This window comes from Sinohyriopsis cumingii, chromosome 8 (genome assembly GCF_028554795.1).
Source record: "Sinohyriopsis cumingii isolate HCF-2022 chromosome 8, ASM2855479v2, whole genome shotgun sequence".
In the NCBI taxonomy this organism is placed as follows: Eukaryota; Metazoa; Mollusca; class Bivalvia; order Unionida; family Unionidae; genus Sinohyriopsis; species Sinohyriopsis cumingii.
Genome location: NC_142968.1, coordinates 114350815 through 114369808, shown reverse-complemented (window position 1 = coordinate 114369808; position 18994 = coordinate 114350815). Strand labels below are relative to the sequence as shown.

At 35.7% G+C, this 18994-nt stretch overlaps 1 protein-coding gene across 3 annotated transcripts in view; it reads left to right on the top strand.

The window, feature by feature from the left end:
* The window catches only part of LOC149794419 (tetraspanin-9-like), a 59664-nt gene extending 41171 nt beyond the window's left edge, over window positions 1-18493 (top strand). For 2 of the 3 annotated variants that reach the window (XM_089968623.1, XM_089968621.1), the window contains exons 7-9: window positions 11099-11302; window positions 11738-11821; window positions 15459-18493. In XM_089968623.1, the coding sequence (XP_089824749.1) occupies window positions 11099-11302; window positions 11738-11821; window positions 15459-15524 (354 nt within the window). In that variant the 3' untranslated portion in view covers window positions 15525-18493. The remainder of the gene's footprint in view (window positions 1-11098; window positions 11303-11737; window positions 11822-15458) is intronic. The other variant, XM_089968624.1, reaches the window with a different exon arrangement.
* The last annotated feature ends 501 nt before the right edge of the window (window positions 18494-18994 follow it).

Here is an 18994-nt window from a genome sequence, read left to right as displayed (position 1 = left end):
TCGCATAAAAACACCTCTAAAGGCGGATATTTTTAATTTTTTAGCAGCATCAAGTAAATCACAATTTGATGCTGGAACGTCTAACGAAATGACCCTGGAAGCCTTAGGCCTCTCCCCCAACGAGATCCCGGTAATCTTAGACCGCGTCCCTTTTTTTTTGTTATATCGTCCACCAGTAGCTTTTTCGAAAATTTTTTTACCCGCCGCGCCAGCAACACCTCCAGCAACACCTAACGCGGCCGCTTTTGCTAAGGCTGGAGCAGCCGCAGCTAGTAATGCCGGAATGGCCGCAAATAGTGGAAATATACCACCCGTTTTAACCATGTCTTTGATGGCGCTCGGGGAGAGATGGAATTGAACTCCAGTTTTTGATTCCAGAGCCTTATTGAAATGTTTAATCTGATTATTTGTCAACGATAATTTGTTTGGACCACCACCAATCTGATCTCGTTTTAGTGATATTTTAGTTCCGCATTTGTTGGCGGTTTTTGATTGAAGCTTTTTTACCTGACCCGGGGTCAGAGTAACATTAACATGACCATACGACATTTTTATATAAAATATATTTTTCTAAATAACACGATTAAAGATTTTCCACCGGTGCATCAACGACCCTCATTCGACCACTGCCACCTTCAAGTAACATGGCCTTGTCGCTAAGTATGACCGCGATCGCTCTGTAATCAACACCACCGGTATTTAATGTTGCTTTGAGATGTATATCAACGACAGATTGTTTTGATAGATCAAGATGTTCTAATGAAAAATAATAAATCGGATACAATTTTTTAAAATCTAGTTGTGATATTTGCAACCCGGTATCAACATTTTGATCACGTCCCATAAATGACATCAAACGATGATATGCACGTCCTATGTGATTTAATGCATAATTTAGTTGTACATTTTCTGTTGGTTCCTGTTGTCCGTTTATCCGTAAAGAAATATCTGTGAGACCTAGTTGGTCAAATATCATATGAGAGTGAATTTGTGAGTTTAAACGATTACGGTTCTGAAACGCAATAAAAATATGCCGTGGTGCAGAAACACCTTGTTGTGATGCTATATGCCATGTAAACTGACCGTTAACGTTAGTTTGCATACTGTCTGTGCTTGTTGTTAACCATGATAACAAGGATTTACCACCTGCATCCATGAAAGAAATTAATCGCTGTTCTTCTGCGATCGTTGGAGTCATTACCGGCATCCACAATGAAAGTTTCGATAATATTACTTTACCAGCGTCACCAACGGGTCTCCACAGAGCATCATTATCATCGTTCTTTCTTACAAGAACAACCGTGTGTCTAGCTCCAAAAATAACCTTTTTAACATTCCTGCAAAATCCAAAAATATGCGATAGTGGAATTGTACATGAAAAACCTCTATTGCCTCCTAGCAACATATTTCTACGTGCTGCAAATCCCAAGTTGAAATTTTCATTAGAACCACGAACTACTGGCCACACATCAGCATCACCCGTATCAGCAAAATTTCTTGGTCGTATTATATTATACGGATCATTTTCAGGGTTATCGGAGTTATCTTTCACAAACATCATTGTAGGACCTGCTGATCTTGTATAATCATCAGAATATCTCGCCAGACCAATTATTGTTGTAGCAACGTCGACATCATTCTGAATTGATTCAATATTTTTTCCATCAATCATGTATGTGGCGCCACTAAATAATGCTATGATCCCGTTGTTGACAAAACCAATTTTTACTGGATCTAAGTAATTAGTATCATCCGTTTTTATAATTGTACCTTCTACCTCAAGAAAGGCATCAGCGGGTAAAAAGTATCTACTTGTGTCATGAACTTGTAGTTCAATTCTTCCACGTTGATCTGGTTGTTTTGCGTCATAGGAATAAAATTGATAATCACGTACAGATTCATCCTTAAGGACGGGTGCTTCCATGTCAAATGCTGTGTCGGATACGCGCTTGAACATTTTATTATAATTATTTTTCGTCTAACACGTTGATCACCGCCTTCGGGAAATTCCACCTCGGGAAGTTCCACTTCCTGATATCAAACTTGAGATATTATTTCCAGATTCACCGAGTCCTTGATCTGCTAACGCCGCTAGTTTTTGATTTGCAGCCTGATTTATTATTTTACTAACATCTGCGGGCATCACCTCAGTACTTGCCAGTTTCACCGGTGGTTGTTGTTTTCGTCGCAATAATCGTGATAATCTTTCTTTGATCGCCGAGAACGCCTTACCAGCAACATTGACAATTGCACCAGGAGCTTTATCACGAACAATATCAATAGCCTTCATCGATAATTGTTTTGCAACAGGTGCTACTTTTGGAGCTATCCTTGTGAATAATCCTCGAATGACATCACCAAGTCCATCTCCGTAAATAACACTATAGATTGGTAATCGTGAGTTTACCGCTCTAACCTGTGTGGATTTACGATGATTATCATGCACAATCATCTTATTTTATTTACCATTTATCTAACAACTAGTCATCAACGAGCTCATCAATAAGTTCTCGGTAAACGCCGATATCCATGATATCACCTTGAAATAGTCGCCGACAAATATCAGCTGCTTCATTAGTTATTTCTGGTGAATTATTTCCGGCACGTTTTCCTCCTATGAGAACTTCTAACCGTGACACGTCATTGATGATATTATCAGGACATAAACCAGATCCTGTTTTAGGTTCATCTTCTTGAGGTGTTTTAAATACTGGTGGTTGCATTACCGGAGCAAGTACTTCAGTGGTGGCCGGGGGTGAGTCACCTTCTTGAAATCCATGTGGTGAACCTGTCGGTGTAAATGTCATTTTCGGTGCAGAAATTTTCTTCGAGAAGGGTGATTTAAGTGACTTTTTAGCCTTTTTAATTTTCGACATCAACCCTTGCTGTGGCGAAGAAGATTGTTGTTGTTGTTCTATTTGTTGCAGAGGTGGAGGAAGCTGATACTGGAAGGACTCTCCTTGTTCTAGTTGTTCCCGTCTCCCTCTAAGTCTTTCTACTTCTTCTTTAAGTCTTTTAAATTCCTGACCTCTAGCTTGTTTTCTGTTGTAATATACGCGATATATCCATTTAATGAAATTATCATCACTTGTTTTTTCATGACCGGGTTTTAAAAAATTAGATTTATTAGATATATTTTTTGATATCATCTCAGGTAATCTCTCTCTTTCAGTGTTTCTAATTTCCTCAACAACTCCTTCGTTAAATCTTGCAATTAATCTTAAGCTCTCTTCTGCTGTTTTGGGTTCAGATGCAAGTTTTTTTCTCACATCGGCGACTTCAGCACGAAGTTCTCCAATACCTTCAAGTATTTCCTCACCAACAGGTGGAGGCTGAGCTGCAGCTATGTCAGTTGGAAGGTCTCGTAAAATCTTTTTTGTTTGTTTGGTTCTTCTTGCTGTTTTTTCAGCCTGCACTGCAGTTTGTTCTAATACCGGAAAAATACCCTTTTTCCTCTTCTCATCTTCCTCCGCAATATCTCCCCATATAGTTTTTTCAACAGCCGATGCAGCTTTCTTAGTAGCTGCAGTGACGGGTTTAAATAGTTTTTTAGTGTCTTCTTCGTACTCAACTTTTGATTCTTGCTGCGCTTGCAGATTTTTTCTAAATGAGTCTCTGACAGGAAGAAATTTTTTAATTGTTTCTAATCGTTCTCGTGCTGTTCTTGCAGTATGAGATTCTGGATGTACCATTTTATTATAACATAATAATTTAATTAATATCAGCAGAAGAGGAGCAGCAGAGAGGGTACCTACCAACGTTGGTCGTCAAAAAAATAAACAAGAAGTAAATAAACACGTAGAGTACTTTATTTTTTCAGCTACTATTTCAAACTGAGGTTTTATTAGCACAATCGGTCATTGCAAAAATAAACATCTCAAGGAAAGTTCATTTGTAAAATCTGGACCTTTCTACGAGATGATTTATTTGTTTGTTTTATTTGTTTTGTCGGAATTCTATGGTCTGTTCACCCTCTCTGCTGCTGATGTAGCCATCAAACTCTAGCTAGTCTGAAAAGAATCTGGTTGGTAAATGAGCACTGAACTGGTGTTAAATATAAAGGGAGACAACATTGTAGTGTTGGAAGAAAAGATATACGTCAAGAGTTACGATATTTTATACAACTCTTCAACTAATTATTTTTCAAGATATAAAGATTTAATTGTGTTCACATGCAATGAAGCCGGGTATATCTTGCAAGTACAGATAAAAGATACAAGACACACACCTTTTTGTGAGTTTCAACAATTACATGTATATATTATTTATTTGATGTTACAGAGAAAAAACACGAGATACTAGAGGCTTGAATGATATAGTTCACAACGATTACATTGATTAAAGATAAAAGGTAATAAAAACAAAAATGTTTTTAAAAAATTGATGATGAAACGGTAGCAAAAATATAAGTGCTATATTGATCGCAAATATTTATATATTAAAACACGAATTAAATGAGATGCAATCACATTTCGCAAAGCCACAAACATTAACAGACCTCAAAAAACAACCTTTAGGTTATAACATTAGCTACAAAGTTTACTTATTAACATATAACGGTGAATTCTTTTCAGAAATGAATCTATAACTGAAGAAGACGATTATTTTATATACCGGATCACTTTAAATGTTACGATTGTCTTTTGCTGAATTACAGTAATATAATTCCAGGTTATAATTCAATATAAGTTCCAGTGAATGTCTCTATCCAAGAATTTCATCAGAGCACTTTTGTATTTTCAGAGAAAATAATCACTTGAATTCAGTAATTCAAAGAAAAAGATTTCAGTCCGAAATAAAAATAAATACCGGTCAGAACATATAATACAACTTGATTGTGCTAAGACTTAAAGCACAAATGACCAAATCCTCACAATTACAAGATTATATATTTCTCTATTTGAACTCATGTCACAATTAGCGCTTTAAAAACATTATCTAATGGAAAACAACCTTCTAGAATTATCCTGATGTTTACAAAATAATAACCTGGATTATGTATAATTCACTTAGGAAACTCCAAAACATTGACCCAAATAAACATATTTACCTTTTCTATTAATAATGATCCTGATATTAAGCCCATATTCAGAGAGAATAATTAAGCTATGTATTAGTTGTTCACATAAAATAAAATATAAAAAGTCAATTAGGCCAAGCAGAAACTAACTAAGTTTTAGACAAGGTCTAGTCCAGCATACATTGTTACATGAAAATAGCATGTAATGAAATATATAAAAATTAAAACTAAAACACAATTAAATTAAAAATACATAGCACATTTTTTTACAGGACTTCTCAGCCTTCATGACTTATGCAAACTTTACACAGATGTTTATAAATTTAATCTGAAATCTACGGTGCTAATTTAATTAATGGATATTTTCATTTTTAAACGAAACGTGATAAAATGTAAAGGACGAAAAAAAATTAAAAGCAGAGGTCGATAAATGAATGTTTGGGTAAAGGTGTTTTATCAATGGAGAATTCGCAGAGACTCGCCAACGTTTCGTTTGTTTTGTTTGTTTGATTGATTTTATTTTGTTGTTTTTTCATCCGATAGACACATACAATTTAAAACAGTAAATGGCAGTTAGATAATAGATGAATACTGATCGGAAGCTTTCAACAACAAAAAAGAAAGAATTCAATCTGTGTTGTAACCCTCTACGAACAGCATGCTAAACTCGGTGCTGGTAAGACTTTAGGAGATATATGCCTGGTAAGACTTTACGGGCTGTGTGCTTGGTAAGACTATACGAGCTGTGTGCCTGGCAAGACTTTAGGGGCTGTGTGCTTGTTAAGACATTATGAGCTGTGTGCTTGGTAAGACTTCATGAGCTGTGTACTTGGTAAGACTTTATGAGCTAGATGCTTGATTATACTTTATGAGCTATGTGCTTGGTAAGACTTTATGAGCTATATGCCTGGTAAGACATTACGGGCTGTGTGCTTGGTAAGACTTTACAAGCTATATGTTTGGTAAGACTTTATGAGCTGTGTGCTTGGTGAGACTTTATGAACAATGTGCTTGGTAAGACTTTACCAGCTATGTGCTTGGTAAGACTTCACATGCTATATGGTTGGGAAGACTTTATGAGCTGTGTGCTTGGTAAGAATTTATGAGCTAGATGCTTGATTATACTTTATGAGTTATGTGCTTGTTAGGACTTTATGAGCTATATGGTTTGTAAGACTTGACGTACTATGTGCTTGGTAAAACTTTATGAGCTATATGCTTGGTAATACTTTACGTGCTATATGCTTGGTAAGACTTTACGAGCTATATGCTTGGTAAGACTTTATGAGCTATATGCTTGGTTAGTTGTTATGAGCTATATGGTTGGTAAGACTTTACGTGCTATATGGTTGGTAAGACTTTACGCGCTATATGGTTGGTAAGACTTTACGCGCTATATGCTTGGTAAGACTTGACGAGCTATATGCTTGGTAAGACTTTACGTACTATATGCTTGGTAAGACTTTACGTGCTATATGCTTGGTAAGATTTTACGTGCTATATGCTTGGTAAGACTTTACTTGCTATATGGTTGGCAAGACTTTATGAGCTATATGGTTGGTAAGACTTTACGTGCTATATGGTTGGTAAGACTTTACGTGCTATATGGTTGGTAAGACTTTATGTGCTATATGCTTGGTAAGACTTTACGTGCTATATGGTTGGCAAGACTTTATGAGCTCTATGTTTGGTAAAACTTTATGAGCAATGTGCTTGATAAGACTTTATGAGGTATATGCTTGGTAAGACTTTATGAGCTATATGCCTGGTAAGAGATCACGGACTGTGTGCTTGGTAAGACTCTACGAGCTATGTGTTTGGTAAGACTTTATGAGCTTTATGCTTGGTAAGACTTTATGAGCCTTATGCTTGATTATATGTTATGAGTTATGTGCTTGGTAAGACTTTATAGCTGTATGGTTGTAAGACTTTATGAGCTATGTGCTTGGTAAGACTGTATGAGTTATGTGCTTGGTAAGACTTTAGGAGCTATGTGCCTGGTAAGACATTACGGGCTGTGCGCTTGGTAAGACTTTACGAGCTATGTGTTTGGTAAGACTGTATGAGCTATTTGCTTAGTAAGACTTTATGAGCTATGTGCTTGGTAAGACTTTATGAGCTATGTGCTTGGTAAGACTGTATGAATTCTGTGCTTGGTAAGACTATTGGGGCAGTGTGCTTGGTTGGACTTTATGAGCTGCATGGCTGTTAAGACTTTGCGTGCTATATGGTTGGTTAGACTTTATGAGCTATGTTCTTGGTAAGAGATTATGAGCTATGTGCTTGCTTAGACTTTATAAGCTATTTGCTTGGTAAGACATTATGAGTAAGACTTTACGAGCTATATGCTTGGTAAAACTTTATGAGCAATGTGCTTGGTAAGACATTATGATTTATTTGCTTGGGAAGACATTATGAGTAATGTGCTTGGTAAGATTTTATGAGCAATGTACTTGGTAAGACTTTATGAGCTATATGCTTGATTATATGTTATGAGTTATGTGCTTGGTAAGACTTTATAGCTGTATGGTTGTAAGACTTTATGAGCTGTGTGCTTGGTAAGACTTTATGAGCTATGTGCTTGGTAAGACTGTATGAGTTATGTGCTTGGTAAGACTTTAGGGGCTGTGTGGTTGGTTGGACTTTATGAGCTGTATGGCTGTTAAGACTTTGCGTGCTATATGGTTGCTTAGACTTTATGAGATATGTTCTTGGTAAGACATTATGAGCTATGTGTTTGCTTAGACTTTATAAGCTATTTGCTTGATAAGACATTATGAGTAAGACTTTACGAGCTATATGCTTGGCAAGACTTTATGAGCAATGTGATTGGTAAGACATTATGATCTATTTGCTTGGTAAGACTTTATGAGCAATGTGCTTGGTAAGACTTTATGAGCTATGTGCTTGGTAAGACTTTATGAGTTATATGCTTGGTAAGATTTTATGAGCTGATTACATGGTAAGACATTATGAGCTGTGTGCTTGGTAAAACATTATGATCTATTTGTTTGGTAAGACATTATGAGCTGTGTGCTTGGAAAGACTTTATGAGCTATATGCTTTGTAAGACTTTATGAGCAATGTGCTTGGTAAGACTTTATGAGCTGCGTGCATGGTAAGACATTATGATCTATTTGCTTCGTAAGGAATTATGAGCTGCGTTCTTGGTAAGACATTATGATCTATTTGCTTGGTAAGACATTATGATCTATTTGCTTGGTAAAACTTTATGAGCTGTGCGCTTGGTAAGACATTATGATCTATTTGCTTGGTAAGACTTTATGAGCTGTGTGCTTGGTAAGACATTATGATCTATTTGCTTGGTAAGACATTATGATCTATTTGCTTGGTAAGACATTATGATATATTTGCTTGGTAAGACTTTATGAGCTGTATGCTTGGTAAGACTTTATGAGCTGTGTGCTTGGTAAGACTTTATGAGCTATTTGCTTGGTAAGACTGTATAAGCTATTTGCTTGGTGAGACTTTATGAGCTATTTGTCACATACTATACTAAAGGCCAGTTCTACGGAATCATCTCTCCGTAAGCCACGAAATATCCAAATTGTAAACTGTCTCTTTTTGAAGTCAATCAAATGAACAAATATACAATATTATGAAAAGGGGTGGATGTTTATATATTATTTTAGCAATAAATAAAGTGACAACTCTGTATAACGAGAGGATTAATGAGATGGTGGTCTGTAGCCGTATCAGACATCTTAGCATCGTCATTCAAGTTTTAGGCACGAACTGTTTAAAATTAGGAAGGAAATCAATAAATCTCTAAGACAATCTAAGCCATATATGTATGTATGTATGTACGCACGCACGTACGTACGTCTGTATGTATGTACGTACGTACGCATGTATGCATGCATGTATGTATGTGTGTGCGTGCGTGCGTGCGTATGTATGTATGTATATACGTACGCACGTACGCATGCACGCACGTACGCACGCAGGCACACACGGATGCAAGCATGTATGTATGTATGTATGTATGTAGCATTTTATGATACGTCAGCTCGGTAGTGGCTGTATGGTGGAAACATAATGTAACATTTAAAATGTAAAATTTATTTGCACACAAATTTAGAAAAATAAACCCTTCATAACTAATGCGGCTATGAAGTAGAGCTATATAAAATTTAAAATATAAAGATATTGAAATTCTGCAAAATGTGTATAAACTAGCAGTTACAGGTAACACCTGTAAAAGCCGCATAGTATTTTGAACCTTCGAATTTGGAGGAATATACATTTGGCAAGGTGGAAATTCTAATGTAAGTGAAACTTCAGAACGACCTGGTGCTAATCGTAAAATTGTAACAGATACAACCGACATTCTTCAAGGGAAATCAACACGTGTTGAAATATAAATCGGGTTTTAAATATTCCGATTAGCATAATAAACAGCGTACTTTTGGTGAAATTTACAAGAGGTTCCAAATCTGTACTCAAGTTTTGGTAAATAAATTGATTGAAATGGTGATTTAAAATATATTAAATTGAGAATATAGTAGTTTAATCTCTCCCCCCTTCTCTCTCTCTCTCTCTCTCTCTCTCTCTCTCTCCACACATAAGCTTTGGAAAATATCTCAACTGACTGTGATGTCATCATAATATCACGTGATTAATTTATTAAAAAAATCATAGATCTTTTCACCATTCAAACTGCAGTGATGAGTTCCTCACAATACTTATATTATCTCAGTCCTAGCACACTGACTAGATAATTAAATGAGGTTTGTTCTAAAGGAGAGACTTTTGCCAGATCTAGAAAAGAAGAGATAAGTAGGATAAATCTCCCTTACAACTGCTTCTTGTAACCAGTATACCTCGGGAACCATGCAACATATTTTAATGCGATGTGGCTCCCCATCTTGTTGTTAAGCTTGATCCCTTCCAGCCCTTATTTTACATTACGATTCATCGATATAACGTCATTTTCTACCAATTTGTAGATTACCACCCAATCGGAACATCCTGGGCATTTTCAATGACATGGTAGAAAAAGAAACCCATGTTGTAAATAATGGCCATTTTGAGCTACTCTCAATTTCGTGGTTGTCATCATGCCCCCAAAAATTCATAGCGTCACCATTAATAGAGGACGTGTCATAACTAACTGCATCACAATCAAATATTGCAAACAAATTAAACCGAGGGATTTCATAAATTGCCTCATTACAGAGCTGCAGGAATAACATTAGCAATTTAATGTGCAGGTACTTCAGTGATTGTTGAACCATCGTTGAGTATTATTTAAAATCTGATGTGTTATAAGACTCCGTTCTTGGACTAGGTGGACCGATATTCGTCCGCCCAAAACAGACCGATTTTTGGAAACTATTACTACGGTTACCTCTGAGTCTTATGAATGAATCGAACTTATTTGTTTTGCACTGGAAAGAGAGCAGATTGGTCTGAACGGATTACCACCATGAGAATATTTGATTGACACGATAGAACGAGTAGCATGGTCTAATTTGTTTTGTCCAGTCATTATTATGATTAACATAAAGGTATACCTTTCAGGACACACGGTACTAATGGTATGGAAAAATGTGAACCAGCCTGAACCGAAAATAGAGTATGTATGGGTTAGGCTGACCAGGATTGGTTAATAATGTAAGTTATGTTGCAGGAAAACGAATCTTTTGATAGCTTATCCTAGTTGTAAATGAAATAATTAGAGACATTGTTTTATTGATAGAATTTCATTCATTTAACAGTCTTCAGTTTGGAACACTCATGACTAAAATTAGCACATGACTCTTTGGTGCGGAATTGAAAGCACATGTTTTAAACACATGCAGGTCTGGAAAATGCCGCAGCTCATATCCTTTCCTCTACACAGAAGCTGACATCCAGGTTTCATCTATCCGGATATAGGTTTGATCATGAGCACTCAAAAATGTTAAGTTATTGAATTTTTAATATCTTGGTGTTTGCAAACGTTTACTATGGGAACTGAATTAGTACCGTGAGTCCTTCACCAATTTTATTGCATGTGTTCTATTTTGAACATTGACCTCTGAACTAAAAGTTGCATTAATTTTTCAAATACAGTTTGATTGTTGCGGAGTGACCAATTACCTTGACCTTAAAGCTGCCATAAAGTGGAACGGGAAAAAGGCAGTAAACGGTACCGAATTTACCATGAAAACCCCAACAGCTTGCTGCAAGGTGACAGGAGTGTACCCGGGGTATGACCCACCTTCTGACGTCTATTGTGACATCACACCTACGGACAATAACTCATACTACATGAAGGTCTGTTATTTACATGCATTTCGATTTAACCTTTCGGTAATGCTCCATGCATTTCACTCTAACTTAGGATAAATGCTTATATTAAACTTTATGTATACGCCTGAGAGCGGGCTGTCATAGTGTCATATAATTTAAGGTGTCAATAATTTAGCTTTGCACGGGACATCAAGAATCTGATTGAAATGATTATGTTACAAACAAGAATGCATGTGACATGTATAAAGCATTCATTGTCTGTTGAAACATTCATTGTCTGTTGAAACGTTCCAGAGAGTAATTAAGAATATGATATCTGAATTATATTATGACATAAAGATTTTATCCTCTAAAAGCACACTATAGCATCTGGGCCATCAAGGGTAATTAATATAAGTTATAAAAACCACTTGCTTTATGGACGTAATATATCTATAATATATTTTGTATAAATTTCAGGGATGTTACGAAAAGGTTAAGAAGTATCTGTTTGACTATTCTTTAATTCTCATTGCTGGAGGTGGTGGCATGATTGCAATAGAGGTAACTGTTAATTAGGTTTTCTACTAATTAATACATCTCTTTCCAGATAGCTACTCTTCAATTTTGAAAAACAGTTTTAGTCTTTATGATATATGAAGTACCAGAAGTACATCATGTCTCATATTATGTCCTTTTTTGTGGTAAAAAGTCACGTGTAACATTGCATATGTAAATAACTGTTACGGCTAAGCAATTAAAGCGCTAAAATTGAAATTGAAGATATTTCTTTACACTCAAGACATCGAAAGTAAATGGTTCATCGACACAAAAGACGCCACCAATAAGTTCTTGCACTTAATTCCTCATCAACACTAACTTTGTTTGGGTATTATTATGCTGAAAGTATTCATGTACATTTAAACTAACATATTTCATTCATGAGCTTACATGTATCTCCAGTTTGTAAATTTTTCATGAATTGGAAAATGATTTTTTTGCGATAGCGACATTCTAATTTTGGAAAACAATTTAGTTTTCTTAGATACTGGAAGACAGGACTGTGGACGCTCTGCTCTACTTTATACGAATCTAACATACGTTTAACATCAGCCAACAGTGCGGGGTGACAAAGATTTGGGATTTACTACATTTAAGCTCTGTATCTAAATAAGACATTGTTTCCCTCGCAAAAGTTTAAGAATATACACTGATTAACTTACCAAAAAACGCAGAAAGAAATTTCTCTCTCTCTCTCTCTCTCTCTCTCTCTCTCTCTCTCTCTATATATATATATATATATATATATATATATATATATATATATATATATATATATATATATATATATATGTGTGTGTGTGTGTGTGTGTGTGTGAGACGAACTATATGGTTGGGGTAGGGTGCTCCCAATATTTTATTTAAACTATTATAGAAGTCCCATCCAGGCACTATTTTGTTGGAAGTTAAATTTAGTGAAAAATAGATGTAAAGCACTGAGCCCCCAGTCAGCAATGATGACGGTTAGATGGTTAATTATACAAAAAAATGTTGAAATTCAATGAATAACAATTTAACAACAATTCAGTGATCAAATGATTAAAATTTCCAATTACACCCCTTCCGCTCATTCCTTTAATAAGCCTATTGCATCACTTGATTAGCAGTGTGAGATTGATTTCAATCTGTCATTGTAATTTGTACTCGTCTGTTGTATCCTTTCTCTCTTCTATTTCTCCAAATTCCTTCTCCTCTTTCTCCCCAACCTTTCTCAAAATTCCTTCTCCTCCTCCTCGACTTCCTCTAGACTCCTTCTCCTCCTCCTCCTCCTCCACTTTGTCTCCCACGACTGCACGTCTGTCAACTTCGACTCTCTCGGCTACAGTCTCAATTCCGTCTGCAACTCTTGAAGACTTGAGCCCCAGTGGAGCTGGAAGTTCTCTGTCCCCTAAAAAGCTTCCTGTGAAAACACAAGAACAGTACAATCATTTTCCGTAGCTATCACATCTCACACTACACACAGCCTATCATCAGATAAAAGCTATTAAGATTCTTCGTTCACGCATTCGTTCACATCAAGATACTCCTACGTTCTTGTATGGTAAAACAAACGTCATAATACAGCACGGTATCAATTCTTCTTATATATATATCAATAAGTTACATCAGTACACTTTCTTATTCACCTTTTAACTAAATAATATCACAATAATCAGACTCAATTGTTTACCTTAAAACTCATAGAAAGTACGCAAATATTCATGTGGCCCCGAGTGGCCGAGTGGTCTAAAGCGCTCTCCGTTACGGATCACTGCCATCTCACCTCTGTGTGAGAAAGCATGCCAGTAGCTTCTCGTGGGTCAGTGGTTCTGTCTGGGGTTTTCCCGGGTTCTTCCTCCACCATTAATACTGGCCGCCATGTATAACATATCGTGTGCTGAATAGTAGCGTTAAATCCCACAACAACAACAAATATTCAAATATCCATGCTCTGATATATGCATACGTCCATAGTAACTAATCTTAATACTTCATCCATGTTACCAAATTCACAATTCAAGTATGTGTAAAGTCTAACAAAACGCATTAATAAATGCAGCTTTTTTTACTTCGAAGTAACCTAATAGCGAATTAAAAAAATGAATTCTGACCACAAGCTAACAATCTACATAATTCCGCATCTAATAATTCTCTTCGTAAGACTCAAGCCCATTACTCAAATATGCACGTAAATCAAACAATACCAAGGTAATTCTACATACTAAATAATCCTAGTAATGAAGTGTATAAACTACAAATAATTACAATTATAATGCCGTAATACCCTGCAAAAATCGAGCAAATAACATACTGACCTTTCGAAGCTTTGTCTTTCCTTAGAACCTCTCTCTAAGTTCTGTCGCCAGATTACGAGTGGCTTCTCTCTCTGAGTAAACCCTACTGATCAGCAGTCCTACCAGGAGAATACAGAATCAGTCGTACGAGTTCGAAAGGTATCATTCGGGTCTGAATTGTAATCACGCCCTCTATCTCAATTTTTGATTGGATATCGCTGCGGACTGGTTCAATCAAACTTAGCGGACGATGTCAGTCTCGCTGTCTGTCAACATGGGGACGGACAAGAACAAACTCCTTCATCCCGTGGGCTTTCCTTTTGGGCCTTCAATTAACCTTTAAAATATAGTTGTGATAACGGCAAGCTTTTGTTAAGTGATATGACCTGTCGCCTTTGCCAAATGAAGTTTCCAGTCTCTTATAAGCGAGTACAAACAATAAATGTCACATGTTTAAATTTCAACTTAACTCACAAAAAGGGACATTGTACCACGTATCACATACAGTATTTTTATGCACCAAAAGACATTAATAATCAGTTGGTGTCTTTATGGTACAGAAATATGCATGATAATACAATCTACAGTATGGAAATGTGGTTGAACTAGAGTTACCCAACCTTGGCTTTACCATTTGAGCTGCAGACACTCAGTGTCTAACTTGCCAGATAGATATAGGATATTGTTATATATTCTTGGCAGTATAATATGAAGATATAGGATATTGTTATATATTCTTGGCAGTATAATATGAAGATTATATGTCATGATATAATACAAAAAAAAATCAAATTATGTTCCATTAATAAACCTATAGGTTATAAAGTACTTGTTCCAAAAGTATTTAAACCAATGGCAAGAGTGACTACATATCAGTACAGTCACTTCAGCTAATAATACTGAGCTCATATTTTCATGTCATAAGAGAACATGACCCTTTAATGTTTCTCAGTTTCAATAGAACGATATTACATCTTAATGAAATTGATGTTAACAATGTGTAGTTATTAAACAGCTATTAGAAGAGTAAGTATTAAACAATATGTCATATCAGGTCACTTGTATCATGAAATGTATTTAATTGTGATTAAATTCACACTAACTTTGCGTAAGAGTTCAACACTAACCACGCGACAATGTTTAGAGATCAAACACAAGGCGGCGGTAATATTCCCAAGACAGGTAGATTATAGCTTATACATGACTTTATAGCTGGGGCTTAGCACACACACACACACACACACACACACATATATATATATATATATATATATATATATATATATATATATATATATATATATATATATATATATATATATATATATATATATATATTCTCTCTCTCTCTCTTACTCTCATTTCAGACTGTCTCATTGATATTAGCAGTTGTGATCTTTAGAAGTATACGGAAGAAAGTCTGGCCGTTATGAGAACTTCGCCGACGCAGAGATTACTAATTGAAGATGCGATGACAAATTTTAATGCACTGAAATTATTTCTCTCAATCTTATTGTTTCGTGAAATTTGAAACCTTATTTATTTTTTGTCCGATTTACACTAAGTTGTACAAATTATATCAAAATCTATGAAATGTTATGTAATGCGCAAATGTATGTTAGCCTAGTCTCGGACGGTCCTCTGCCCACGACCCTACCGTTATAGTAATTTACTCTATTCGAGGTTTTACACAAAAAGTATTTCGACCAGTCAGAGGTTGTGATTTCTCAAGTTCGGTTAAGAATTTTCTTTATTTCAGTCTTGATTTGTTTTATGCTTGAAATGTTGAATTTAGTTTTATGACGGCACCTTGGACTCCTTTCGGGGTGAGGTTTACTGCCTTTCTTTGTGAAACCGGTTCTGAAAGAAAACGTGAAATAGCACAAATCGATCGTTCTATTATGAATCAATTACGTCATATCAGAATTGCCCTCTACACAGTTTATATACTCTTGGTTAGTTGGTTTTTGACAAGCACAAGCATTTCAAATTAAGTAACAGTTTTCACGCCTTCGATAGCAGTGGACACAAAAAGCCAGAGACTAACTGAGTAAAGCTGAAGGCAGAGACTAACTGAGTAAAGCTGAAATTATATATTGTTAAATAATCATGCTATAGACCTGAACAAATTAAACATTTTTGTGAAATCTTGGTTCTGAACTATAAGCTAGCACAACAACCCAGTGTGTAATGTATAGTGTTTGAAGTGGCTCTGTTATAAATTCCAACCTCTCGTCATGAGATCAAGTCAGACGACAGTAATTTAGCATACGCGAAAATTTGGAGGTGGAAGATGGTTTGAAATTTGCCCGAGAAATCCATGGTTGAGGTCACCGTTTCCATTTCGGGGAATTTTCTTTAAATAACAGGAGGTCAAATTTCATCAAGCAATGGAATTCGATTCCTTCTCTAAACTTGGCAGAAGTCATAATTTCACTATCGATAAAGAAGATACAAATCTTTAGAAATTTATTTTAGGTGGTTAAGAGATGACAATGTCTGACGCTCGATGTAATCCCCTCCTTTACTGCATATTCGATAAGCCTCACTTTGCCTTTCGTGATCTAAGGGATTCTATTGATTTGTCCACTGATTGCTTTTCGGACGTGCGTCTGTCCGTTCGTCCTGAGAAGCTTGTAGCAAGATTGAGCAATATTCTTGTATCATTGAGAAGTAAAATATAGCTAGAATATTTGTAAGTATACTTAGATGTGATGATTCGATTTCCAGATCGTTGCAGCAAGTTTTCACCTTTTTGTACACATTTTTAATTTTGTAGGACTTAGTCTTTAGCTTAACACTGTTAGCACGATAAAACAAATTCTATTTGAGGTAAACTAGTGGAGTTTGATAAGTGTATGTGTATTTATGCGGAAATGACCTGTTTCAATTTTAGTCCATTCCATCAATTGTTTTACACATTTAACAAAAACATATTGCTTTAATTTTCTTTTTTTTAAAAGATAGTATTTTAAAATGTATGCATTTATAAACGACATAATAAAATGCTCATCAAATGTTAATTTTTAGAAAAAAATCTTGTTTGAACTGCTCTATGTACATGATCGATTTACAAACACAAATCTAGTTACATGGAGGGAGGATCGGTCGCAACAATTAAACGATCACCATAAAATCATTGACGCCTCTCCGTTTTAGTCGTCGTCGTTTTCGTTCTTATTATTATTATTATTATTGTTATTATTATTTTAAAAATAATATAACTTTATAAGGGCTGTCCTTATTTTGATAAGTCAGTACTTTGAGAGTATTACTTGGATTACGCAGTCATTATCTGGTATTTGCTTCATAATCCAAACACGTTTCATGGAGTGTTACATGGAGTGCGAAGTCAGCATATAGTATATGCCTGATACTTCAACCACTCTTTACAGCGTATTATTGGAGTACGCAGTCAGTATATAGTATATGCCTGATACTTCAACCACTCTTTACAGAGTATTAATTGGAGTACGCAGTCAGTATATAGTATATGCTTGATACTTCAACCACTCTTTACAGAGTATTAATTGGAGTGCGCAGTCAGTATATAGTATATGACTGATACTTAAAACACTCTTTGCAGAGTATTAAATGGAGTACGCAGTCAGTATATAGTATATGACTGATACTTCAAACACTCTTTACAGAGTATTAAATGGAGTGCGTTATTCAGAAGACTAGAAAGTGCATCTATTGTTTGATGTCTTTTAGAATATAAATTGGATGGCCGAAAGAGGCAAATATAAGTCATTATTAGAATTTGCGCTACAGTAGAATTAATACAAGTCATCAAATCGAGATAGAACATTTAGGGGCGGGAATGATGACTGAGTGAGTGGACGAATGAATTATATGAAAGACGAATGATGACTGAGATTATATGAAAGACGAATGATGACGAGACTTGAAATGTGCAAGTCGTGTTTACGTACCACTTTTGAGTTGTTTCAGATTCTAGTTGTTCTTGAGAAGAAATGGTGTTTGCGATGGTCTCTTTGAAATAAGGAATTATATACAATAAGTATTTTTAGTGTTGTGGATGTAGAAAGGAAAGTTGGCTTTAAATAGTTTGTTTTAATTTAATAGAACATATCATATAGAAAACGTTGTGTCTGCTCTGAAGTGTTGGGACTTAGATTTCTCTAGCATTGACTGTATACTGATGGTGTGGTTGTAGTAGTAAATATATGTAACTGACAGCACTAAGTTCAACCATTTCAATTTGGTGCATACATTTTTGTTGTAACGGATGACAAACAATGGAGGAGTAATCTAAAAAAAGCCTTACCTATGTATGTGAGCTGCTCTTGTATCTTTACTCTGTTTATTTGGATGTTTCTGATAGCAGAATATAGCTTAATGCATTGACTATAATATTATTAAAGTCTTTTCTTTCGAAGACAGGTCTTGTCATGTGTATTATTCCCCAAAAGTTTCAAGTTTGAAGGCATCAAGGTCTATGTTATAGTTGCAATGTAACAATGGTGCATTGCAAGTTATAGTTACAATATAACAGTGTGTGATATGAACGGCGGTTTTGTTCCTTCACTTATCTGGGTTAAAGCATTCTACCTCCCATGATTTTGTCCTCATATCAGGCGCAAAGTTACTTTCAGGCGCCCTGCAAGAGGAAAGTCACATGGGGTATAAAAAACACAACCTCAACCTAGGTCAGTAATTAACAAACCGCTGTAATTATCATACTACTCGATCACTCGATTGCGAAGTCATCTGAGCGATACTACCATCCAGGCACTGGCAAACATGCGAACATTTGCTAGACTTATACTCCCTGTAAACACAGTAACCCATCACCCCACACCCACCCCCGGGTTCCGTATCTGTGCTCGGAATTGACGGTCATTTTCTATATCGGCTAATACGATGTCAAATCCATCCA